Genomic DNA, 24,356 nt, shown 5'->3' with positions numbered 1-24,356 from the left:
GTTTCCTCTGTAACCTTTTGAATCTAACAGTAAACACTTGATTAAAGATTAAGTTATGAATATTACGGGAGTAAACTATCTGAAAACGTTTGGGTTTTGTTTCTGAAATTCAAGTGTGTAGTATGCTCGGTATTTACTTAATAGCTGAAGTCCACTTTAACTTTCTGTAATAGATTATTTAATGACTGTGATCAATGACTGTGTTCTCTGTTGCTTAGTACCAGGTATTTACAGTTATATAATCACTTTCCGTAAACAAGCTATAGTTCCGGTTTTCCAAGGTGTAGCTGGGACTCGTGCCAGCCCGGCTGCCTCCGGTTACCTGTGAGGGTGGAAATTCTCACAGCGGCAGGGAACGTGTGGAGGTGACGCGGCTGTAGGGTCCATGACAGCGGTGACTGGAGCCACTGGTGTCACCTCTGGAGCGGTGCAGGCGTCCCTGGCGCCAGCTCCAAAATGCTTGTGTACGGGCTGTGCTGGAGCCGGGGGGCCCCACGGCTTCACCGGAGCGCAGGACGGGCGTTCTGACGCCTCTAACATTGGTTCTGTGTCGTAGAGCACACCAGTGGGCCCATGCCAGCCTTGACATTGACTCACTGCGTGGCCGACTGTGGAATTCGGCCACGCAGAGTGTTTAAAAGTGCTTAGGAAGAATTCCAGCTTCAATCAGGAGGCTGTAGCAAAATTGGTGTGTCCTAGTAGTACCACTCTTTAAGTTCCTGATGTGATGTTTTTGTGTAAAGGCTTGGAGGCATACATGTGTGAGTAGAACTTCTATGCTGCTTATGGTGTTGGGTACAACACCAGAATGGTGTACTTGGGTAAATGATCTTCTGTTCTTTCTTTTCTTAGCCGTCCCTGCTGGTCTCGCGTGGCCCAGAGAGCGTCCCAGGGCGCGCAGGGGGACACGGCGGCAGTGCTGATCGGCCCTCGCGCCCGCGGGCGTGTTGTCTAACAGAGAGCGGCACAGACCGTGCTGGCAGGCAAACAGATGTATTGGTTAGAAAATTTACCATAGGTCACTTGATGTAATTCAAAGGAGTAGCAGTAGTATGCAACAGCTTAATCAAAAGCACTTCTTAATTATGAAGTGGGAAGTACCTTTTATTTGTTTTCTAAGTTATTACAGACAGCTCAAGGTATCAAAGTGCTTTTCTGAGCCTGTTTGAAAAGTCAGGAGAAGGTCTCGCACTGATTCTGCCAGCCGGGCAGCGGCGCTGGGCCGGGCCGCCAGGCTGACCCGCGCTGTTCCTGCGCCCAGGGGGCAGAGCAGCGCTCGTGGTCTGTAGCTTTGGCTTGTTTGTTGTTTTCTGAAGCAGCTGAAGAAAAGTAGGTGAATGTTGACAGAATCGGGACCAGCCTTGACCTACTTGTGGCTTTTTCTCTGATCTGTCTTGGGCGCGTCACCCGATTGTTTTTTATGCTACTGCTCACTCCTTTAAAGCTCATGTAAAAGATGGAGAACTTAAAAAAATACACAGGCAGGGACTTGCTTTTACCAAAAAAACTAGATTTTGCAAATTTTACAGTGTTTCAGTCACTTGGGTAGTAATCCAAATGATCTCCCACGGAATTATCAACGAGGTGAGAAGCTGCGTTGGTCGCGTGTTCTGCCCCTGGCAGACAGGACAGCGTTCCAAACGTCTCGTATCGCCCTCAGCAGCTCTTAATTCACAGGTGCTGGTTGCCCGTCGGCTTTAGTCTGGCCCTAATACCTTAATATTTGTGGAATTGCCCTTTGAGTCCAGTGATTACTTTTATGGAATTAAAAAATATATCCAAATAAATGTCTTGTGTAGTGTAATAACTTACTTGAGTTGTGGTTTATATAGGCAGTCAAGAGGTAAATAAAAAGGTCTCAAGCATAGCCAGAAAATTTTGTGTAGATGGGGAAATAAATTTGATTTAGAAAACAGTTCCAGTTTTAAGTTTCCACGAAGGAAGACAAATTAAACATTTTAAAATATATTAGCCATAACAGTATCCCTTTAATTTTCTATCATTTCTTTTAAGCAAGATACTCTGGATCAATTTTTGTTGAAGGAGACAGATTTCTTGCAGTAATCAGTTTTGCTTTCAGCTCTGATTTTTGAAGAAGTGCTGATGGCGCATGTGCTTGGGGTGTGATGGGAAGGCCCGTGGTGCAGAAGGGGCTGTGCAGAGCTGAGCCGGCCCCATGCGCGCTGTGAAGTGCGGGAGGAGCAGGTCCTTAACCCTTTCACGTGAAATACCGCTTAGTGAAAGGGAAGTCCAGGTATTCCTCAGACTTCCCGTGCGGGTGTTTGGAGCGCACGGGGCACCGTGTCAGTTTTCCTCCTCGTAACTCACCGGGTGTGGCTTTTCCTTTAAAAGTTAGAGCTGAAATGATTATGAGGATCTCCTTTGAGCGAGATTGTATCAGCTTTTGCATCTCTTGAACAATGCGTGTACAGCCAGAGGGTAAAACACATTACAATACCATGCTAATTGCAGGAGTGTGTATGCTGGAACTCTCTTGTTGTGAAGAATCCAGCAAACCCAGAACCCAGCTCCTTTCAGTGATGCCGCTCCATCAGCCACCGCTGCGTTTGTCCCTGCAAGGGGACGGGAATTAACACGGTTTGTAGCGTACAGCACAGGCTCTCAATTCAGACTTGGCACACGGGGAGAAAAAGGTTGTGTAAAATTAGAGAAATGAGGGTCCTCAAATGAGCGAGCTTTGGTTGTCTGTGTGCGAGGGTCCTCAAATGAGCGAGCTTTGGTTGTCTGTGTGCGAGGCTCCGTTTGAGCGGGTCCTGTGCCCTTCGTGGTGGGTGAGAGCAGCCATTCCTGTGGTGTCTAAGAGCCCTTTGAGAGATTAACGCCACCTATCCCTGTCCTGACAGAGCGCACGGAGCCAGCGTGACTGACTCACCTCCCATTTGACACCCGTTAAGCTGCCCCTGTTCTGAAAGAGCAGTCTGGCCTCCCCTTTGTCTCAGCCCCTTCCTCTCTGGTTCCTGGGCGGCGGTGCCAGCACAGCGGTTTGCCCAGCGGGTGCTGCCCAGCGGGCGCTGCCCAGCCGGTTCTGCCCAGCGGGTGCTGCCCAGCGGGTGCTGCCCAGCCGGTTCTGCCCAGCGGGTGCTGCCCAGCGGGTGCTGCCCAGCCGGTTCTGCCCAGCGGGCGCTGCCCAGCGGGCGCTGCCCGGGAACACCTGGGCTGGCACTGGGATTCTTGAGCTTCCCTTCAGAATGGTCGCAGAGCTCCCAGATGTGTTTCGTGGGCGCTGGTGACAGCACCGCTGGCGGGCAGGATGAACTCTGCGCTCGGGGCCTGGGGAAACGGTCGTGTTTGTGAGGCCAGGTCACTGCACAGCCTGGAACCTCATCTTGAGCCTTGGGTTTGGGTGCTTATCATAGCAAAATTGTTAAAGCAGCTGCTTCACTTGAAAATTCAGTACATGTGTATACATTTCCTTTTTATTCTTCAATTAAAAAATCTGTTATTAAATGCTTTATTAATGGTTTCACACAGCGTGCATGCTTTCCTCACCTTTCCTATGTGTACCTAATAGGCCATTAAGTGTTGGTGCTGGGTTTTTGTCGTGTTTCAGTGGGGCTCCTTGCCTGTCGGTGATTCTCCAGAGCAGATACGCTGGATGTGGTGGCCTGTGTGTAAACTTTGTGTGTGCGACCAGACCTTGTACCTGCACAGCCTCTCCCTGCCCGTTCCCTTCGCTCCTGGGACTCTTTTGGGTTTGTGAACTTTTCTAGAGGATGTTTTATTTCATCCAGTGCTCAGATATATTTTGAGATATGCCAAGATATGATTGATTGTGATTATAAGGGTATAAAATGTCTCTAACATTTGCCAGGCAAAAGCAGAACTCTTCTACATATTCACCTCAGTAGTTTTATTTTAAACTGTGCTGTTGTGGGTTTATTGCAATACTGTGTACTGAAGAAGTGGCATATTGGGTATCACATGCCCTCAAATTCGAGTTGCGTTATTGGTTTAAAAGTGTATATCAAATACGCTGGGTGAGCAGCTGAAACGCTGGTGGGACCAGGTTGTCGTGTGCCTTAGGGTAAGGCTTTCTGGAGACAGGCAACCGAGGAAGAAAGTTCACTGGCTAATGAGAAAAACCTGGAAAGTAATCCTATTAAATCCCCCTTCTGATAAGTCCTGAGGTAGATTTATATGTATTTTGTATAAACATAAGGGAAAGTTCACATCTCCCTCAGAACAAACTCCATCGGCAGTTTCCCACAGCACCCGAGAACATTCTTTCATTATCTTGTTTCTGTGTAATAGTTGCCGTGGAGTAGTCGCACGCTTGTTTTTCTGCCAGTTGAAGCGGCGGAGCAGTGTGTGTGCCCGACCCGCATGCACACGGAAAGGGTGACTGGTGACTGGTGACTGGTGACTGGCGGGCTGCTCTGCACCCGGGAATTTGCCGTCCCTGCGGAGCGGGACAGGCCGAATGCCTGCAGGGCGTCTTTGAGATAAGGCTTGCTTTGGAAACGTTTTAACTAGGCGTCTGGATCCTATCGTTAATCCTTTCTGTAGTTCTTTTACTCTTTCAAATGTTGTCATTTCTAGAGTGATTAGCCTCCAACGTCAACAGAAGCTACAGTTTTTGTAAAGAAACCTTTTTTTAGGATATGGTTTATGTCAGACTCTTTTAAAACTTTGTATGTCGTTCCTAAATATAATGAGATATATGTTTCTATGGCGATGATGTAGACAGGGTGTGAGTGCCTAGGGGGGCGCTGGCCAGCAGGGCCAGCAGCCAGGAGCCAAGCGGCTGCTGCAGCCTGGGCTCTGGTACGGAGGACGTGGAGCTGCTGTGGAAGCGAAACGCGTGCCCTGGTGTGAGAGCACCGGAAGCAGCTTTTTGCCAAGGTTTATACATTATGATAAAGAATCCGAAGTGACTGGGTGTCCTCACGGAAACATCTGTGATCACGTAATTCTTAGAGGCACAACTGAAGCCAAACTAGATACTCCTTGATATTTTTTCCCCTCTCCAAATTAAATTTATTAACTTTGTTTTGCTGGTTATATTTGGTTCAAGTCCTGGTCTCGTCTCTTTATCCCCAGCTGATGGTTGGGGGGTGAAGCACAGTGGACTCTGTAGTGCTGCCATGTCCGTGTTCCTGCTGCGCTGCTGTCACTGCAGGCCTCCCGTGCTGTCACCACAGCCTCACCGGCGTCACCACAGCCTTGCTGCACCGGTGTCACCGCGGCCTCTGGTGTCACCGCCAGCCTCCGGTGCTGTCACCACAGCCTCACCGGCGTCACCACAGCCTTGCTGCACCGGTGTCACCACGGCCTCTGGTGTCACCGCCGGGCCGTGGCTCCCCCGGCCCGAGCGCAGCGGGACCCGGCGGGTCTGGGGCAGCAGGAGGCAGAGCTGCCGTTCCAGTTGTTCCCTCAGTGAGCTCCTCAGATCTTGGTGCTTCCCTAGTTTCTCTCGGGGATATGTGACCTGATAGCGTATTGCTATAAATAACTCTTTTCCTGCTATCAAAGCAGGTGCTGTACACAAACACAAAGCAACGTTTTCAGCATCTTTATTGGATGCTGTAAATACCCGCTTTTCAGAGAGGCTTTTTTCTTTCTTTGTTTCCTTTTTCTGTTCTCTGGAATACAGTTCCAACGTTTCTGATCTTGGCGACCTTGTCAGCTTTGTGCCGCCCCTTGCAGTGAGCGGCCATGGTGCTGTGAGGCTCTCAGGCTGAGGCGGGGGGTGAGGAGCAGGGTGGAATTGTTGCAGCTATGGGAAAGGAGTAGAGGGTACCCCTGATGCAGAACCGGGGGTCAGCCCAGCCAGGTCCCAGCAGCCGGGACGCGTTAATAACAGCATTGCTGTGTATGGACGGGATACCCCTAACGCAGAACCGGGGGTCAGCCCAGCCAGGTCCCAGCAGCGGGGACGCGTTAATAACAGCATTGCTGTGTATGGACGGGATACCCCTGATGCAGAATCGGGGGTCAGCCCAGCCAGGTCCCAGCAGCGGGGACATGTTAATAACAGCATTGCCGTGTACAGGCCCTGGCACTTATCTCTGCTCGGCCGCTGTTTGCGCTGAACCAAAGCGGCTGCTGCCCCGGTTTGCAGAGAACAGACTCAACACAGCGTGAAATTTCCGCGCTGCCGTTCACCCTCGTTAGAGCGAGATTGGTACTGGCCGCCGGCAGGACTGGGCTCTGCGTGAATAATGACAAGAAATGCTACTTTGGGAGTTTTACCTTAAAACATAATGCAAACTTCAAAACCATGTGGTTTATGGTCCATCTGATAATATGTATTATGACATTTTTCTTGTCAGCTGCTGGAATAATATTTATACTTACAAGATTTGGAAAAAGGCAGATAGGAAGTTTCTAAAGGCAAATATGGTTAAAAGGTGACTGTTGAAAATAACTCCAAAAAATCTGGAGTGCGGGTTCCCGAAGCTGTGTCGCACTATAAAACGTGCGGCCTCGGGGATGTGTGTTGTGGGAGGAGACCCCGTATCCCAGTCCTCGGGCACCAAAGAGGTGATTCCCCTTGGGCGTTTGCTCCTCTCCCGCTGCCGGCAGGTTCTGCTTCACAAACTGCTCTGTCTCCTGCCTTAAATTCGGTGTCATTTGTTGGTGCTACTGCAACAGCGAGACCTGAACACAGCTGTGAATCTGCCGGGCGTGTGGTTCTTAAGGACAACTGTAGTCACCAGGGTACCTGGCTGCATGGAGCTGCTTGTGTGGTTACAGCATTGCACGAGAGGAAAGTTATCTTGGGCATCCCAATAAAAACATGCAGGAAAAAAGGGAGGTTTCCTAACAACTGGGGATCTAGAAACCCTCTTTTGTAGCGAGGTTTGAGAAGTCTCACCTTAGAAACAGTGATTGGGAATCGAGGCACCGTGATCTCCTTGCTCTAGTTTTATGGTTCTCATTATAAAATTCTATTTTCAGAATCTAATTATTTTAAACTAAAATACTTGCCATGTGCAAAGCACCTTATCATTTCTGAACTACTATACTTGCATCCCATAAGCTCTGCGGGAGAAAGGCAGGTGTCATCCCCGCTTTACGTTGGTGGAAACTTGGATACCATGTCCTGTTGCATCTCCGGGCGTAAAGTGATTTAGTGATGGATCAGTTGAGAGTCTTACACTGGCCAGTGTTCTCTCAGAATGGGATTATTACATTTTTTGCCTCCTTAGGAGAGGCAGAAGAAAGCAGTACACCTGACAAAATCAAATCTGTGTAACCGAGAGAACGTTTTCCTCTTGCTCTGGTCCTTTTTGGGAGGTGATGGAGATGTTTGTGCTCAGGTCTGCTCCTCAGCTCGAGGTGTTGCTCTGACTGAGCTCCAGGCTGTGCGCTGGTGTCCCTGTGTGCACTGGTGTCCCGGTGTGTGTCCCAGTGTGCGCTGGTGTCCCTGTGTGTGTCCCAGTGTGTGCTTTTGTCCCCGTGTGTGTCCCCATGTGCGCTGCTGTCCCCGTGTGTGTCCCAGTGTGCGCTGGTGTCCCCGTGTGTGTCCCAGCGTGTGCTTTTGTCCCCGTGTGTGTCCCAGTGTGCGCTGGTGTCCCGGTGTGTGTCCCAGCGTGTGCTTTTGTCCCCGTGTGTGTCCCCATGTGCGCTGGTGTCCCCGTGTGTGTCCCAGTGTGCGCTGGTGTCCCCGTGTGTGTCCCAGCGTGTGCTTTTGTCCCCGTGTGTGTCCCAGTGTGCGCTGGTGTCCCGGTGTGTGTCCCAGCGTGTGCTTTTGTCCCCGTGTGTGTCCCCATGTGCGCTGGTGTCCCCGTGTGTGTCCCAGTGTGCGCTGGTGTCCCGGTGTGTGTCCCAGCGTGTGCTTTTGTCCCCGTGTGTGTCCCCATGTGCGCTGGTGTCCCGGTGTGTGTCCCAGTGTGCTTTTGTCCCCGTGTGCGTCCCCGTGTGCGCTGGTGTCCCCGTGTGCCGGCACTGGGCACCCCGGGCTGGGCTGCGTGTGCCCTGCTCAGCAACCACGGCTGTCGCTGTGGACTCCAGTACAGGGCGTGATGCCCTTTGCTTCATGCTTCTTTGCCTAGAAGTGTCTTTGTGTTGTTTTGACTCACTGTCTAATTTGAGAACAATCAAAGAACTCTAAAATACTCCTTTCTGACTCAGAAGAGTTGTCTAACAATCATATGTGATGCTCTGAATCTTTTATCCCGCAGGTCAGTAACAGATCCGCGAGATGGAAAGAGAGTTGCACTCAAAAAGATGCCCAACGTCTTCCAAAATTTGGTCTCTTGTAAAAGGGTCTTCCGGGAGTTGAAGATGTTGTGTTTTTTTAAGCATGACAATGTAAGTAAATCCAAAGTAATTTTCAAGCATTGATAAAACCTGATTGTAAAATAGAGCTGTCTATAACAGAAGTTGGGGGTTTTTTCTTTTAAGTTATAGATTGTCTGAAATGCTTTAAAAGTTCTCTGATTTCGTGGTTATCAGACTTCCTGGAAACTCAGACAGTAGTGTTGCAAACACTCTAAAAGTGAAACCTAAGGATATTCATAACTCCCCTTCCAAAATGTTTGCAAATAGACAGGTAGTACATTTCTGCCTGTTCTTGTTTTAGGCTTCAGATAACTGTCAGCGTGCACAAAGCTGTGCCAGCTGGAGACGCTTTTGCTCCCGAGCTGTTTCCTACTCCATCTCCCCGTCCCCTCTGGAGTTCCCTGCTGCCTCGGTCCCCGGGCAGAGCGGCTGTGCCAGCGCTCTGGTCGGGTTAAAACACGTACAAAACGGTCTGAACCGGCCCCCGCGCTGGTGTCGGGCGGGTCCGACCGTCCGTGCGGGGCCCGGTCCCGCGTGCCGGGCCTTAAACTGCCCCTCGCCAGGCACTTCGGTGCGGAAGAGAGGTTATGGAGAACTATAACATGGAATAAAAGCATCTCTGTAAGTGCTCGGAAGTTGAGCCAAGATCGTATTTTTTCCTGTGGGAAGGAAGTGAATTCTGTGCTGCTGCTTTTCAACCTTTGGCTTTGTGCAGAGCTGAGCTTCCGATGGGGAGTGTGAACAGCATAGGGGTTGGTAATTCCCAGCTGTGTATCACAGACTCTGAAAGATGGAAGGCAGAACAAAGTGGAAAATCTTTTGCTTTTGTGTTTCGTTGCTAGAATTACTTGTTTCAAATATTTTATGGTAATATATATACATTTGCAATAAAGCAATGTTAATTGGGTAGATAAATGTATGCTTTTAAGCTAGTACTTGAACAGATGGAAAAGGTTTCTCTAATTAAAAAAAGAGAGGCCCTGAGTGTACAGAATATGTGACCTGGGGGTATGAAATTCGCGCTCTCGGGAGGCCGTGTCCGTCTGTCTGTGCGGGACAGAGCACAGCCGGCTGTGCGGGAACACGCAGCCCCACTGGCTGGAAGGACCTGGGTTTGTGTGACGGACAGGCCTTGATCCTCTGTGGTGTTTCTAGGTACTCTCTGCCCTCGACATACTCCAGCCTCCACACATCGACTATTTTGAAGAAATGTATCCTAAATGTAAAATAGAGCATCTTAATTGAGGTGGGTGTGATTTTCATTAGCTTAGAAACTGCGGGTAGTTGGTGGAATCTGCGGAACAGAACTACAAAACCTGGAGCCCGTACGTGAGCAGTCAAGGGAGTGAGTCTCCAGCAGGAGCTTTCAGTGGCTGTCGCGGCTGGAGGTGAAGCGAGCAGGATGGAGCGTGGCGCGCGGCAGAGCCGGCAGGGCTCGCGGTGACCGCCCCGCTCACCGCGGCTGCTAACGCCGGTTCCCCAGACGTTGTTCTGAACACTGACCCAGGCGTTAAGTTCCCGGTGCACCAGCTCGCTGCCGTGGTTGGACTGCGGGACGTTGGGGTTTAGTTACTGCTTCGCTGTATGACCCGCTTTACAAAACAGTTAATGGGTGCAAAGTTGTTATTCTTTATTTTTAGGCAAACTGAACTTTGTGAAATATGGTTTGATCTGTTTATATCTTGAACTGATTGGTGAAGAAAGTAGGTGTATTTTAAACTCTGATTTTAACCAAAGTACAGCGTGATTTACTGACTGACAAACAACTTGATTGGTTGAAAATCTCACCACACCACACCAGGGCTTTTTTGTATCAATGTTAAGATAAAGCTCTTAAATTTTGCCTTGGTATGTATTTCATGTGAACAGCATATAAATAGTCTTCAGAAACTGGATTTTGGTTATTTGTACTAGTTCAGTGCCCTCATTTCAGAACAAGTCAGATGAGTTACAAGTCAGATCTAGGTTAAGGATCACTCCTTCCCTGTAATCGTACGGCCAAGAAGAGTTAAATGGGATGAGCTTATTTTGATGAGCTTAGCTACGGCCAAGTTTTGAGTATGAACCCAGAAATGTTAGATTTCTTCATGGTTAGATGGTTCTAAGTCATTCTGATAGTGTTTTATAAGGCTGGGGTTTTTTTGGTGGTTTTTTTTAATTTGTTTTAGTTTCTTGACTCTGGTATTGGTGGTAGAAGACTATTTGCTTTGTATCATCTTCTTTCTGATTTCGTTAAAATAAATTGCAGTCAAGGGCAGTTAATTAGAAGAATGAATGAGTGGGTGTTTCAATTTATATACACATTTTTAATTGCATGTGTCTCTGCTTACTGGGGAATAAGGAGAGCTTAGCTCAGGTTAGTTTTTGAGAAAATCAGGTAACTATATTCTGTATTTAGGGGATGCGGTTGTAAAAACTTCTTTTATTGACCCACTAGTACAGTTCCTAAAGATGTCATAGGGATGTTGACGTGGCGATGTTGACGTGGCGATGTTCACAGTGTGCTGGCCTCTTCCAGAGAAACGGGCTGTAGAATTGAGTTTTGAGGTATGCAGAGACTCGGTAAAGAAGGACCCGAGTCACGATGACAACTCCACATCACAGTGTGCTTTGTTCCTTTGCAAACCGCCCGTCACTTTGTGAAATTTACCCACTCAGCAGGTCTCCCAGTCAACAGAGTAACAGAGTTCTTCTGTGCCATGCATTTGCCTTGGTAATTATTCTGAAGCAAATTGGTACATTTGTAGTTCTAATTTTATACAGCTACTTAACTAATTACTGCTGTCAGTAGCAATTTTGATCTGCGGGTAACGTTCAGCTTAGCTGCGTATTACAGTTCCGGTGACCACTCGTAGCCAGCGTGGTTCATGGGATGGGGAGGGAAGGGAAGGGAAGGGAAGGGAAGGGAAGGGAAGGGAAGGGAAGGGAAGGGAAGGGAAGGGAAGGGAAGGGAAGGGAAGGGAAGGGAAGGGAAGGGAAGGGAAGGGAAGGGAAGGGAAGGGAAGGGAAGGGAAGGGAAGGGAAGGGAAGGGAAGGGAAGGGAAGGGAAGGGAAGGGAAGGGAAGGGAAGGGAAGGGAAGGGGGAAAGCTGCAGGTACCTGTTTGAAGAGTTGACTGAAATCCCACAGGATTTTTGTGGTTTGTTTTTGCTAAACGTTTCTAGTCCTGGCCGAATAAAGTCATTGACTGGTGAAGAAGCTGCCACGTTCGTAAAGGCAGGAGCGCCAAGCAAGTGCTGCTTTTGCTCTTGTTTCGAGATCCTCATTAAATTACCCAGAGACAATAATCAGATCGCCGCTGTTGGAGTTAATGGCACCTCTGAGCCCCGTCAAGAGAGCTTTATTTAATGCGCCGCAGACCTGGAGTGGTGCAGGTGCCATTTCGGGCCCTCGTTTAATTTAAGCTGCTTTAGTTGGCATGGCAACTAGTAGAGACATCTGGGAGACATTATGCTTGGGATTGAGATTTGGGAGGATTTGTGGTGTAGCAAAACAAAAATCTTATCAGAATAAAGTGCAGAGTAATGCTTCTGCTTTGTTTTAATATATATTTTACTCTAAAAAATGGGATGTAAAGATTTGTTGCAGGCATAAGGTAAAACCCAAATTTTAATAGGCCAGTATACATATTTAGGAGGGCATTTGCAAAAGGAAAAGCTAAATTAGAGGACTAGAAATTACGGTGCTGCAAGGTTGGTTTTATTCTTTATTAATGCAATTTTAGTTTGGGGTGGTTTTGGTTGAAAAGCTGGCGATGTTTAATTGATAAAATCGATTTAGGGTGGTGTGCTGATGGCAGATGGACGGCTTGATTTCCATCCTGTAAGAGTCTGGAGACTCGGCCTCTGAAGACGCTGTCTCGGGCTCCCTCGGGGCTCTGCCTTGCAGGAGCTCCCACTCACGGGAGCCCACTCACGGGAGCCCACTCACGGGAGCTCCCACTCACGGGAGCTCCCACTCACGGGAGCTCCCACTCACGGGAGCTCCCACTCACGGGAGCTCCCACTCACGGGAGCCCACTCACGGGAGCTCCCACTCACGGGAGCTCCCACTCACGGGAGCTCCCACTCACGGGAGCCCACTCACGGGAGCCCACTCACGGGAGCTCCCACTCACGGGAGCTGGGGGCAGTTTTGAGGGATTATGTGCTGGACATTCTGCTTTTACCTTAACTAAGATCTGAAGATACGTTGTCACTGAGTTGATGCAGAGTGACCTCCATAAGATTATCGTCTCTCCTCAGCCGCTCAGCTCGGATCATGTCAAAGTTTTTCTTTACCAGATTTTAAGAGGTAATTTTTCTTCTTTTAAATCTAATGAAAATTGTGTAGCAGCACTATTCTGTATTTCTCTTTCTTGACGATTATTCTCGAGACATCCTCATCTTGACTAAGTTTCCCTTGGAAACTCTTTGTATTTCGTGTTGTGCATGAACAGCAAGCACCAGTGACTGTAGTTGTAAGAGTGGCGGCTTAAACTGCTTCCGAAAGTTAAAAAGGTATTTATTTTCATTTCATTTAATATTTCAGGTCTGAAATATCTACATTCTGCTGGCATTTTACATCGAGACATTAAACCAGGGAACCTCCTTGTGAACAGCAACTGTGTTCTTAAGGTGCTACTTGATTTTATTGAAAATGTACATGTGTATATGCTGTTCATTGTAAATCAGTCGTTATTGTTTTAAACAAGAACATTTCGTGTGAACACTTTGCCTGAGTCATCTTAAAAGAACAGGAATCCTACAGATTCTTTAGCAATTCTAAAGGGAACAGGCGGCTTCCTCTCCCGCGCTCTCCCCACACCTCAGCCTTTCTGTAATATTGAGGCATGTCACAAACAACTTAAATCTGGTTTGAGATTAAATATTCTCTACCCAGAGGTTGGCAATATTGTTTTAATGCAAAGCTTTGTAATATTTTAGATGATCAGTGTTGTAATGCCAACTAAAAATGTACCGTGATTTCAAGTGAAGCTGTAGGAAGTCTAACGGAATGTGGAATGGAGTAGCCATTCCTCTTCCTATTCCACTTCCCGTTGCTCATGCAGTCACAGCAGATTATCTGAGTGATTCAAACGCTCGTTTGCAATTCCCTGCTTCGCCACCACCAGGTTGCCTATTTGAAACGCATTAAGTGTTTTGGTTATTTTAATTTTCTTATTTGCCTTCTCAATTTAGATTTGTGATTTTGGATTGGCCAGGGTGGAAGAATTAGACGAATCCCGCCACATGACTCAGGAAGTTGTCACTCAGTATTACCGGGCTCCCGAAATCCTGATGGGCAGCCGGCACTACAGCAACGCCATCGACATCTGGTCCGTAGGCTGCATCTTTGCAGAGCTACTTGGGCGAAGAATATTGTTTCAGGCGCAGAGTCCCATCCAGCAGGTATCACCACGTTTCCCTTGGCGTTTTGTTCTGCTGCATCGTTTCGTGCCGTCAGTCACACTGATGCCGTGTGAACCTCAAACCTGCTTTTGTTTTGCTTGGTTTACACGCAGGCGAATAACCAGGCTCTTTGCAGCGCTGCGGGGCAGCGCCCAGACAGCAACAGGAGTAGTGGTTATCAACAGCAGCTTTGGCAATATGCGTTTTGTGTGCGAACTGCTGCAGTACCAATGCCTGCTGTAGCGTTTTATTGCCATAGCGAAAGGTGATATAGCCAGGATCAGGTGCTTTTTAACAACTAATATGAGAAAGTATTAAGTATTAACAGTACGTTTTATGTCAAGACACTTGAACTCTTTGAGCTGGCAGTTAATAGCAGTGCTGAGACTGCTCCATTTTAGTGACGACCAAGGGTGTAAGAAAGTAGTGGGTATTTAGTTGTGTAGCTGTGGCCAGGTACGAAAACCTGGGATGCGCCAGAATGCTTCATCACCATCCCAACAGCGAGCGAGCTGATAGAATAGACGTACATCTCTGATCTTGGAGTGCTGTTTGCGCAGTAGATAAAAGAATGTCTGCAGCAAGATACTAGAGATGCATGCATTTGTACTTCTAAGGGAAGGAACAAGATGTGGTGGCATAAAAATGCTTATCTGCAATGTCGCAGTATTTCTTAATGATGTGAAATGGACTTTTAAATTGCAGTAAAATATTTTACTAAACCTGTAAACAAAAAAAGCTCCCAGACTTGAAAATCAGCTTCTGTTAGGGCTTTTCCAGTGAAATTACAAACGTTTGTACTTGCTATTGACTAAATGTATACGTTGATATTTGTAATTTACTGTCCGTAAAGCAGCGGTTGTGATTCATGCCTGCAATAATTGACGATAGCATAAGGATGTGCTGTCGTAACTGTGTCTGAGCTGCGCTGTGTGTTGTGCTGCAGCTGGACCTGATCACAGACCTGCTGGGCACGCCGTCGCTGGAGGCGATGCGCACGGCCTGCGAAGGCGCCAAGGCTCACATCCTCAGGGGTCCTCACAAACAGGTACGCGCGCAGCCCCTGGGCCGGGCTTTGCTCTGTGTGGACGTTTCAGGGCGTCCTGGGATCCTCCGCGCCCGTGTGCTCACAGATTCTTTGGTTGGAGGTTTCATCTCGTGGCTGTCGCTGCCTGCAAACCGGGTTCCGTTTACCAAAGGTGTTGTGGTGTCGCAGCGACGTGGGTCGATGATGCAGTTGTTCAAATTACTGTTCAGACGGTTGGGTGCTGACAACGTCACCATCCTGCCGCGGGAGCCGAGCTGTGTGCCGGGGCTGCGCTGGCCCTCGCCGGGGCTGCTCCCTTTGCAGCTCCAAGCACGCTTCGTGTTCAAATGTAAATTGGGGGCTTTTCGTCCTTTTAAATGGAGATTTTGGTGTTTATAAATAGCTAAATGTTACCAGTTTCTTTATTAGAATAATAGGGAGAGAAAACCGAGTTAGAAACTGGTGATTACTTTGTCATGCAGACTATTTTCGTCGGTGCAGGTGAGCGCAGGAGGAGTGAAGGGGTGAAGCATTTTGCTGCTCTATGTAAAAACAGTGGTCGTACTCGTGTTGGGAAGCGCTGGGTAGCGCATCCCCTGTTCCCCAGAGCCTGCCCTCGGTAACTCGGGTAAAGCTGGAACCGGGTTTTCTTGCCGATGGATCTGACGGGACAACTCTGCTTTCTTTCTCCCGTGTCCTGCAGCCATCCCTCCCTGTCCTGTACACACTTTCCAGCCAAGCGACACATGAAGCAGTTCATCTCCTTTGCAGAATGTTGGTCTTTGACCCAGTAAGTATTATTTAAAGTATTTCTAATCCTTTTTGTTTTAGCAGTTTGTGCTCTCTGCCACTTAAGTTAATATTTTAAGAGAAGGACTGCTTTAACTGGTTGTCTTCTGCATTGCATGTCAGTATTTCGGGGTCTGTAAAAGACATGAAAGTATCATCTTACAGTTGGTCAATTAATTTCCCCCTGGAACGGGGGTTTCGCATTTAAGATCGAGTGGTCTTTTGGAGAAAGCCACAATGGGCGAGAAAGACGAGGGTGTTGTGAATCACGCTCTTTTCCTGGCGAGGTGTAGGTAGCAGAACATCAGATGCGTTGGTGCAGTTCTAATTAGAGGCACGTGGGTGTTCGTGGTCTTGCGACACAAAAATCCCTTCTGCGTCCGCAGTCCCGCGCCAGGATCCTTTTTCTAATGAGAAATCGCTGCTGCGGGTTGGGGATTCTGGAACACGTTATCAGCGATCCTTAAATTTGCGTTTTATTTTAAATAGGTACTTAAGGACACACTGAAATGTTTTGCAGAGTATGGACCCACAAAACGCTGTATTTGCTAGCATTACATTCTTATTTGCTAATATTACATTATTCGGGCTTGCTTTGATTTGCTGTTGGAATCATAGTTTTAAGGTTATCAGGATAAGGTAATTATTGATAAATACATTTCCAAGAGTCACCTTGGTAGCATTCCTGTCCTGAGCTGGAGCACAGAAAGGCCAATGTCCTGAGCGGCGCGACTCCTTTTGAACTCAGACCTTCCCCCTGGTGGCAGTTTGCAGGTCAGAAACGCTTCCTGACCTGAACTAATCCTTTAACGTGGTTAGGCATTGATAAAACAATTTAGAGTTAATTGGTAAGTGTTCTTTAAACTGTTTCAGTGCCTCTGAAAACACCCTGACTCTTTTTTTTTGTTTATTTTCTTTAAATGCAATGTTCAGTCCAAAAGAATATCTGCTAAGGATGCCTTAGCTCACCCGTATCTTGACGAAGGGCGGTTGCGATACCACACCTGTATGTGTAAATGTTGTTTTTCCACATCGACTGGAAGAGTTTATACGAGTGATTTTGAACCCATCACCAATCCCAAATTTGATGACACTTTTGAGAAGAACCTCAGTTCTGTTCGGCAGGTTAAAGGTGAGCGGATGCACCTTCGTGTTTGTTGCAGTGGGTGTGGGTGGGCTGTGCAATCTGGACACTTACACTGACCCAGCTCGTGTCTTCTGGTCTGTCATTTTCCATAGTAGCTACTGAAAATCATTTCTTTTCACTAAAAGAACAGAATAGCCTGTAAATGGTGAGGCACAAAGAGTCTTGCGGTGCAGCTGCCGCGCGTTGGTTCCCAACGGGCGCGTTCTGCTCGGCGGGACGGGGGCGGGCAGGGGAGTTACCTGGGAGTTACCTGCGGTGTTAACGGAACCCTGTGCTCTGTCCTGTGCAGAAATCATCCATCAGTTCATTCTGGAACAGCAGAAAGGAAACAGAGTGCCTCTCTGCATCAACCCTCAGTCTGCTGCTTTTAAGAGCTTTATTAGGTAACTGTATGTAATCACAGCTGATACTCATTCCCGTTCTTAGTAGTACAGAACTCACACGTCCAAAATGTTTCTATGTTTGAAGTTTCTGAGAGTAGGAAAGGCCCCTAGATAATTTCTGCAAAAAAATACCTTATGGACATGACCGGTCAAATTCTAAAAGCGCTTTTGTGAGTTCTTCTAGAATGAAGTAAAATGTGCAGAAATTTCAAGTAACATTTTTGCGTAAAAGCACAAAAGTCAGACTAGAGACTAGGATGGAAAGACTGACAGTTTGAATCCTGCTCGTAGAACCGCACTGTACAGGCATTAAAATGAATTACTTACAGGTGAAGGACCGTTAAGGAAATGAGTAGGCGAGGTATAGCGAAGTGCTGGCTGTCAGTGCCGCTAGGCGTTGCTCTCGGGCTGCCCTCCCTGGGGTCCGGTGGGTTGTTGGTTTTCCGTGCAGTGTTTGCTCACTGGTCGAGCATTAACTTTCTCGTCTGTTAGCGACTGCAAATGAACACTGGTTTTCTGTGTCGCCCGCATTCTAGTTCCACGGTTGCTCAACCCTCTGAGATGCCGCCATCTCCGCTGGTTTGGGAATAACGTGGAAGATAATTTACTACTGAAGATGTAATGTAGCTTTCCACTGGAGTCTGGGATTTGCAATTCTGGAGGTTAATCATGCTTGTACTGTAATTTTACTAATGAAGTTTTAAATTAACAACCACTACTTGTACAATATGAATAATATTTAGAAATGTACTAGACTTTTAATCTTGTAAAGTGGTTGTGCTTTTAGAAGAAACTGTTTTACCCAGAGCTGCAGGTGTTTTCTGCATCGTGGTGCCGCTGCGATGGCTCAGCGCAGGACGAACGGAATGCAACCAAATTCGGGGAGCTTTGTTCTCTTTTCTTTTATTTCTTTTTTTTATGGAAGTGGGATTGTACAACAGCCAGACGTACGTTTTGATATCGAGCCATTCCTGAAGATTTGGGGTTTTCTAAAACTAAGGAACACAGAAAACTTGACCGCGACCAATGACGAAGTCCCGTCGGGTGACGGTGACCACGGGCAGCGGCCGCGTCACCCGGTGGTCAGGCCCTATAAATAGCTTCTCACTAGAGCTGTGATGGTGATGTGTGCTGTTCTAAATCAGATGTTGTGAGTAGAGAGAATGAGTTTGTGACTAGGAGAGACTAAACTTCTGTTTCCTTACCCAGTATAAATATATATATATATTTAATCTATTTTTATTAGAAGTTTTTCTGCTCTTTCTTACATAAAACCCCCAGCATGCATCTTCTATGTGTGTAAATAATTCAGTTTATGGGCTAATTTCAGAGATCCCGACATCGTTGCTGTATAGAGAGGAACTAGCTTGCACATTCTAGGTCTGTGAAATTTTGTGAGAACTTTTTCCTGCACTGGACAGTTGAGAGAAAAAGAAAAAGGAAAAAAAAAGCACCTAGGGAATTGCGTTAATTGTGTTTGTGTCGTTAGGCGAAGCTGTGGAAGTCTTGAGGTGTCTCAGTAGGACATAACTCTGATTACGTTTGGGCTGATTCCCTTTCTGTTGAACACTGAATTCTGTGCATATGTATATAGGAACACGAACCGAAGGCTCTACCTCCTGGAGAATCCAACTTGCTTTGTTTACCTCCACATGAGTTTTGTTTTTTAAGTTCAGTGTGGAGACTTGAAACTTGAATGTCCCTTCCGACTTTTGTATTTAAAACGACTAGAAAATCCGAGACTGTTTTTCACCTGTACAAAGGAATCCTGAAGGGTGGTCTGAAAATCTGAGCATTGGTCTGGAGAAAACCGTGGTGTTTGCTATGGACAATTAACTGTTAAAGTTATTGTAAGTTATCTGTATTTAGCAGAGTATTTTCAACAAGAGTGATCTGAGCTGAAATTGGAGACTATTAGTAAGTTATGTTTGGAAGTTTTAACTTCAATGAAGTAATTATTTGCTGTGAAAGAGACAAACATTGAATAACTGAACAAAGATGGTGCAATATCTTTGTTTTTTATGAGGCTCCTGAGAATAAACCAACTGAAGCATTTCAATTCACTTGATTGAGAATCGTGTTTAATTAAAGAGCCCCAGAAGACACTGGTATGCAAGGTAAAATCTCAGAGGTTGGTCAGTTATGTGGCACGCTTGCTGGTCACTTTGTACAATGTAGATTTGAAGTACAGTGGTGAAAACATTAAATGTGACATTTGAAAAAGAAGTGGCGTTATCTTCATTTCCCGTCTGATCTCCCACCGTTATTTAAGAATAAGCTGTTACCTCTTGATTAAGTGCTGTCTAAACGAATACAAGTAAAAAGACTTTATAACACCTTGGTTTGGCCATGGTTTTGGTTTTTACACACACATGCATACACGCACGTATACATACATATATGCGCATATATATGACTTCCTAAACAAAATATTCATTTACTCTTTAAGCTTGATCCTGGATGAAGGCAAAACTTGCCGATTGAATCCAAACAAGCAACGGCCTTGCGCTTTAATGGGAAGCTGCGAGACATCTGGTCAGGCATGGATTGTACTTCATTGGCGAAGTTTGTGTTATTTTTCCAACACAAATGTCATTGTTTTCTCTGGTCCTAATGCGAACAATCCCCCGCGCACAGGTGTTGCACCGGGACGGCAATGGCCGTGGTTTGTGGGCGAGACCTTTCCAAAGGTCAAACCAATTGACCTGTGCAGCTGGAGCCCCCCGATCTCACCAGAAACACTCAGGGGCCCCTCGCTGCTGGCCGTGCCGGTGCTGGCCGTGCCGGTGCTGGCCGTGCCGGTGCCGGCTGCGCAGGACGGGCGCAGCCGTGCCCGGTTCAGGCTGGGGACGGTGTCGTTGCTTCGGGCTCGGCTGCTGCGGCAGCAGTTGCCGTTAACTCGCTGCCGTTTCTCCGGAGCCTGCTGGCTGGGTCCTCGCTGGGCGCGGGACGGGGCCCAGGGCCCGCGGTTGGTTGGGCCTCGGTGTGAGACGCGGTTCTTGAGGCTGCGGGCGGCGAGGACAGCGCTGGCAAAGACCCTTCGTGCAGCGCTGTTGTGTTTTGGAGTGAGCTGCTGGACGCCCACGGGTTAATCTCATTCATAAACATAAAAAGAATAAAATGTCCTTTGGACGTTGACTTTTCAGGGTGTCTCCGTACAAAAGTGGGCAAGGGGCTCTGCACAACCAGTCATCAGAATGGGCACAACTGCGTTACTGAAATTGTAATGCAAATATATGTAAGAAAGCATGTTTTCAGTCACCTCAACTGCATTTTACATGTTCAGTGTAAGTCGGTTAGGATGGAAGTGAGACAGTGTCCCGTTCTCGCGTGAACGCTTGGGGAGGCAGCCGTGGGGGCGGCAGCGGGCGTCACGGCTCCTGCCGCTTCTCACGGTTGCGTTTTAATCCGTTTTAAGCTTTGCTGATATCAATGTCTAATTACAGATTGTAATCGTAAGTTTTGTATTGTCATCCCAAGTTCTAAGCTCTCCAAATACAGCTTCTGCACCTCCTTTTATGAATTGTGCCTCGAGAAGAGCACGGAAGTTGTGAGCGCAAAGAATAACTTACGAATTATTCACAAGTCGTCAAAGGGACATCCTGGTATTAGGCGGCCTCATCTCTTTTTTCATACAAGGTGAAGCAAAGGAGCCGAACGAGATCAGCTACGGAAAAGTAAGTTGCTAAAATCAATTTCCTGATGTTTGGCGAGATATCACTGACTGATTCAAATGGATGAATGAATGGAAGTTACGAAGCGCTCTTCTCCTCCCGCCGTGTGTTGGAGGAAGCTCATCGGCTGAAGGAAAGCGGGAGAACCCCGGAAAGCGGCCGCTCAGCGCCCCCCCCCCCTATGCCGCGCTCCTCCCGCCCGCCGGGCCTTGCGCAGCCGCGCCGCGGCGGTGGGCGGGGCCCGCGGCTGGTGGGCGGGGCAGTGTCGGGTGGCGGGCGGGGCCCAGGGCAGTGGGCGGGGCGGACTCTGGCGGTGGGCGGGGCTCGGCGCGGCCATGGCGGCGGCTCCGCGTTGGCGGGAGCGGCTGTTCGCGCTGTACTTCCTCTCGCACGTCCCGGTGACGCTGCTGATCGACCTGCAGCCGCTGCTGCCCGCCGGGGTCTACCCGCCCGCCGTGAGTACCCGGGGGCGCGGGGCCGCGCTCTGCGGGCAGCGCGGCGGCCGCTGGGGGTGACGGAGCCTGGGGCGGTTTTTACAGAATCGAGTGTGTGGAGACGTGAGGGGGGGACAAACACTGCCCTGCATTTCCTAAAATGAAGCGGTGTTTTGAAATGAGTTCCGCGCTTGCGGCCGGCACGCCGTACATCGCCGGTCGGGTCATTCATTGGGCGGGACAATCGGTGCGTTTGGCGGCGCGTTCAGCAGCCGCGGCCGGTTCTGGGCTCGAGTGGGTGACTCCGGGTGCGCGGGGGCGAGCGGCCCGTGGGGCGACCTGCGGGCGGGGCGAGCGGCCCGTGGGGCGACCTGCGAGGGGGGCGAGCGGCCCGGTGGGCGACCGGCGGGCGGGGCGGGCCCGGGGCGCTCCTGCGCTCTGCGGGCGGGGAGGGACCGGGCTCCGGACCGGGACCCGGATCGGCCGCGCTGCCACGTGCCCCGCGCGGCCTCGCCAGCACGTGCCCGGTGTGCGCGCCGCCGGCCCGTCCGTTGGTGAAAGTCTCTGGTTTGCTGGGTTTTGGATAAACTTAGAGGTGAAAAGAAACAATAAAGTCATTTAAATTAACAGTTGGATAGAAGGTAAGTGGTTGAGCTCTCGTGGCCAGGATGAGATCAGCTGTGAGTTCCTACACAAGCTTTACAATTAGTGAGTTTGAATTTTGCTGTCAGGATTGCCTATAGAATTACTCCATTATAGAAACCATTCTTAATTAATGGTTAACTAGCAAATATCAATACCTATCTTTCTGTTCAAAGTCCACCTCAAAGCCATGCCGGAATTTACATTTCTGTCATGGAAACAAATTGCAAGTCCCTAATCCAAAGCTCGTCCGTCAGGCGGTTGTGGCAGCGGAGGGGACGGGACAGCCCTGACAGGCGGGGGCTGAGCCCACCCGAGCCGAGACAGCGGCGCCCGAGCGGGAGGAACGCGAGTGCTTCCACATCTCCCAGTGCCAGGGTGCGGGTCTTGGCTTTGGGATTTTTCTGGTAGGAAATGACACGACAAATGGTTCTTGGAAAGCAGCTGCGCTTAGTGCTGTCGTAATCCTGGAACTGCCTGCAGTGCAAAGCTCACGTGCGCTTAATGGGGTGGTTCGTCACTCTCAGACTTCAGAAACGTCGTCCCCGTCCCAGTGCAGTTAGCAGAACGAAGCCTCGCGCAGCACGCCGAGGCCGCTCGGGCTCCCGCTGCGGTGGCGGGTGCGTGTGACACAGCCCGCGTGACGCCAGCCGTTGTGTCCCCGCAGCTGGCGGAGCTGCTGCAGTGGTACACGGCCGCCTTCAGAGACCCCCTGATGCTGCAGCCCCCCGAGTGGTTCAAGGCGTTCATCTACTGCGAGGCTTTCCTGCAGCTGCCGTTCTTCCCCGTGGCAGGATACGCCTTCTTGAAAGGTTGGTGTGAAACAGGCGTGGGGACGTGTCCCACGCAGCAGTTCTGTGTCTGTGCAGCAGAGAACATTTATTTATCGGTCTAAAGCAAATATGTCCCGGGTGCAGTGCAGTGCTGAGCTGCTTTCCCGGCAGGTTTCATTGGAGAAAGCAGCACGGAATAAGACCTGTCAGAAGCAAAGCTCTGAGCGGGGTCCCGTGTCCACTGCGGCCATTTATCTGTAAGCAGCATTGGCGTCTGACACCGGGCACGTGCCCAGGGGGGACAGAGTTCTGGGTCAGGCCTGTGGACTCATCTCGTTACTTTAAAACTTTCATGATCACCCCATTGTTCCAAATTTCCATAGGGGTAGATAATTGTCATGGGTTGCTGCTACCGGTACCTGTGTAACGTGATTTCTGGCTCACTGTGTCAGACAGAGAGCGGTTCATGGTAGCTTAAAGGCCACTGAATTCTGCTTGTTCCAAATGAATACACTGAAATACTGTTTCCTTTTTGCTCCTATACAGGTGGCTGCAAATGGATAAGGACGCCTGCGATTATCTACTCCACCCACGTAGCCACGACTCTGTTTCCCATCCTGGCGCACATCCTGTTCCACGACTTCTCCAAGTCTGAGCACTCGGGACCTCAGACGCCGCGCGAGCGCCTGACGCTGCTGTCGATATACCTGCCGTACCTGCTGGTCCCGCTCCTCATCCTCTACACCATGCTCCGCAGCCCCCACTACAACCAGGCGGACAAGAGGAAGAGGAAGTAGCCCCAGCAGCGGCTGCACCGCGGCTCCGTCCCGCTCTGCTGCAGCCCCTGCGCTGGCGTCCCCCGGACAAGCGGCTCTGGCGGTGCTGGCTGCAGCAGTGACAACCTGAGGACCTGCACCAGGACCAGGACTTGGTTTGAGTCTACGGCTCCTTCCATCCGAGTTTAATGCTCTCCGTCCCCCGTCCCGGCCCCGCTCTCCATCCCCATCCCGGCCCCGCTCTCCGTCCCCATCCCGGCCCCGCTCTCCGTCCCCATCCCGGCCCCGCTCTCCGTCCCCATCCCGGCCCCGCTCTCCGTCCCCCGTCCCGGCCCCGCTCTCCGTCCCCCGTCCCGGCCCCGCTCTCCGTCCCCATCCCGGCCCCGCTCTCCGTCCCCATCCCGGCCCCGCTCTCCGTCCCCATCCCGGCCCCGCTCTCCGTCCCCATCCCGGCCCCGCTCTCCGTCCCCATCCCGGCTCTGCTCTCCATCCCCGTCCTGGCCCCGCTCTCCGTCCCCATCCCGGCTCTGCTCTCCGTCCCCCGGCCCCGCTCGGTCCGGTCCGTGCAGCCGCCTGTGCCGCAGCCCCGCGGGTCCCTCCCTCGAGGGGTTTTGTGCGGTACCCCTGCACAGGAACAGGAGCTGTTGACCATTTGAGGTGTAATTGTGTGGCGGGGGAGCCACAGCCGATCCTTTTCCTTCACGTGCCCTTTTCCAGGGTGACTGTTAGAAAACCGCTTCAGTGACAAACTGGTCTTCCAAGAGCAAAATCCAGAGCTGGTTAACGCAAAGCTGTGCTTTTGAAGCACTGCAAATCATACGATCGTTCTTTACTTCCTCGCTCCTTCCTTTAAAATTTCACCTTCCTTTGCTCTGCTTCAGCCTTGGTACATCGTCAGCGTCTGATCAACGAGAAATGTGCCAAAATCTGAATTTCCAAATGCGTATCGTGAACTTCATGACATGAGGATACTGCTGGAGTTCTGAAGTACTTCAGGGTTGTGCTCGAGGATTTCTAAATTGCTCTCTTCTATGAAATCACTTCTAGTATGGAAATAAATAACTAAATGCATTAAA

General features: G+C 49.4%; 2 protein-coding genes and 1 long non-coding RNA gene across 6 annotated transcripts in view; 2 read left to right on the top strand and 1 right to left on the bottom strand.

The window, feature by feature from the left end:
- Positions 1 to 19,317, top strand: part of NLK (nemo like kinase) — a 27,700-nt gene extending 8,383 nt beyond the window's left edge. For all 3 annotated transcript variants that reach the window (XM_065036624.1, XM_065036622.1, XM_065036623.1), the window contains exons 3-12: positions 8,148 to 8,277; positions 9,403 to 9,458; positions 12,432 to 12,538; positions 12,776 to 12,861; positions 13,426 to 13,635; positions 14,582 to 14,683; positions 15,366 to 15,452; positions 16,385 to 16,583; positions 16,888 to 16,981; positions 17,518 to 19,317. In XM_065036624.1, coding sequence (XP_064892696.1) covers positions 8,148 to 8,277; positions 9,403 to 9,458; positions 12,432 to 12,538; positions 12,776 to 12,861; positions 13,426 to 13,635; positions 14,582 to 14,683; positions 15,366 to 15,452; positions 16,385 to 16,583; positions 16,888 to 16,981; positions 17,518 to 17,572 — 1,126 coding nt within the window. In that variant the 3' untranslated portion in view covers positions 17,573 to 19,317. The remainder of the gene's footprint in view (positions 1 to 8,147; positions 8,278 to 9,402; positions 9,459 to 12,431; positions 12,539 to 12,775; positions 12,862 to 13,425; positions 13,636 to 14,581; positions 14,684 to 15,365; positions 15,453 to 16,384; positions 16,584 to 16,887; positions 16,982 to 17,517) is intronic.
- LOC135575898 (uncharacterized) lies at positions 19,041 to 22,399 on the bottom strand. Its single transcript, XR_010467311.1, has 2 exons — positions 21,493 to 22,399; positions 19,041 to 21,428 (listed from the first exon to the last, which is right to left on the bottom strand). It is a non-coding gene; the product is annotated as an uncharacterized LOC135575898 (long non-coding RNA).
- On the top strand, positions 19,821 to 24,356 carry TMEM97 (transmembrane protein 97). Of its 2 annotated transcripts, XM_065036631.1 has the most exons (3): positions 20,869 to 21,110; positions 22,399 to 22,543; positions 23,051 to 24,356. In XM_065036631.1, the coding sequence occupies exons 1-3, from the start codon at positions 20,991 to 20,993 to the stop codon at positions 23,299 to 23,301; spliced, it is 516 nt and encodes a 171-aa protein (XP_064892703.1). In that variant the 5' UTR covers positions 20,869 to 20,990; the 3' UTR covers positions 23,302 to 24,356. The 2 variants fall into 2 exon arrangements, with proteins under 2 accessions (XP_064892702.1, XP_064892703.1); XM_065036630.1 differs by lacking the exon at positions 22,399 to 22,543 and having other exon boundaries at positions 19,821 to 21,110.

The sequence above is a fragment of the Columba livia genome, chromosome 20 (assembly GCF_036013475.1).
Source record: "Columba livia isolate bColLiv1 breed racing homer chromosome 20, bColLiv1.pat.W.v2, whole genome shotgun sequence".
NCBI classification, from domain to species: domain Eukaryota; kingdom Metazoa; phylum Chordata; class Aves; order Columbiformes; family Columbidae; genus Columba; species Columba livia.
Note: the sequence above shows the minus strand (reverse complement) of the source record. Positions and strands in the feature narration are given on the sequence as shown.

Excerpts from the sequence above, each read along its gene's own strand:
- TMEM97 (XM_065036630.1), top strand. The coding sequence starts at position 20,723 with ATGAATGGAAGTTACGAAGCGCTCTTCTCCTCCCGCCGTGTGTTGGAG. Across the intron at positions 21,111-23,050 it reads CCGGGGTCTACCCGCCCGCC|GTGGCTGCAAATGGATAAGG; the intron begins GTGAGTACCCGG and ends GCTCCTATACAG.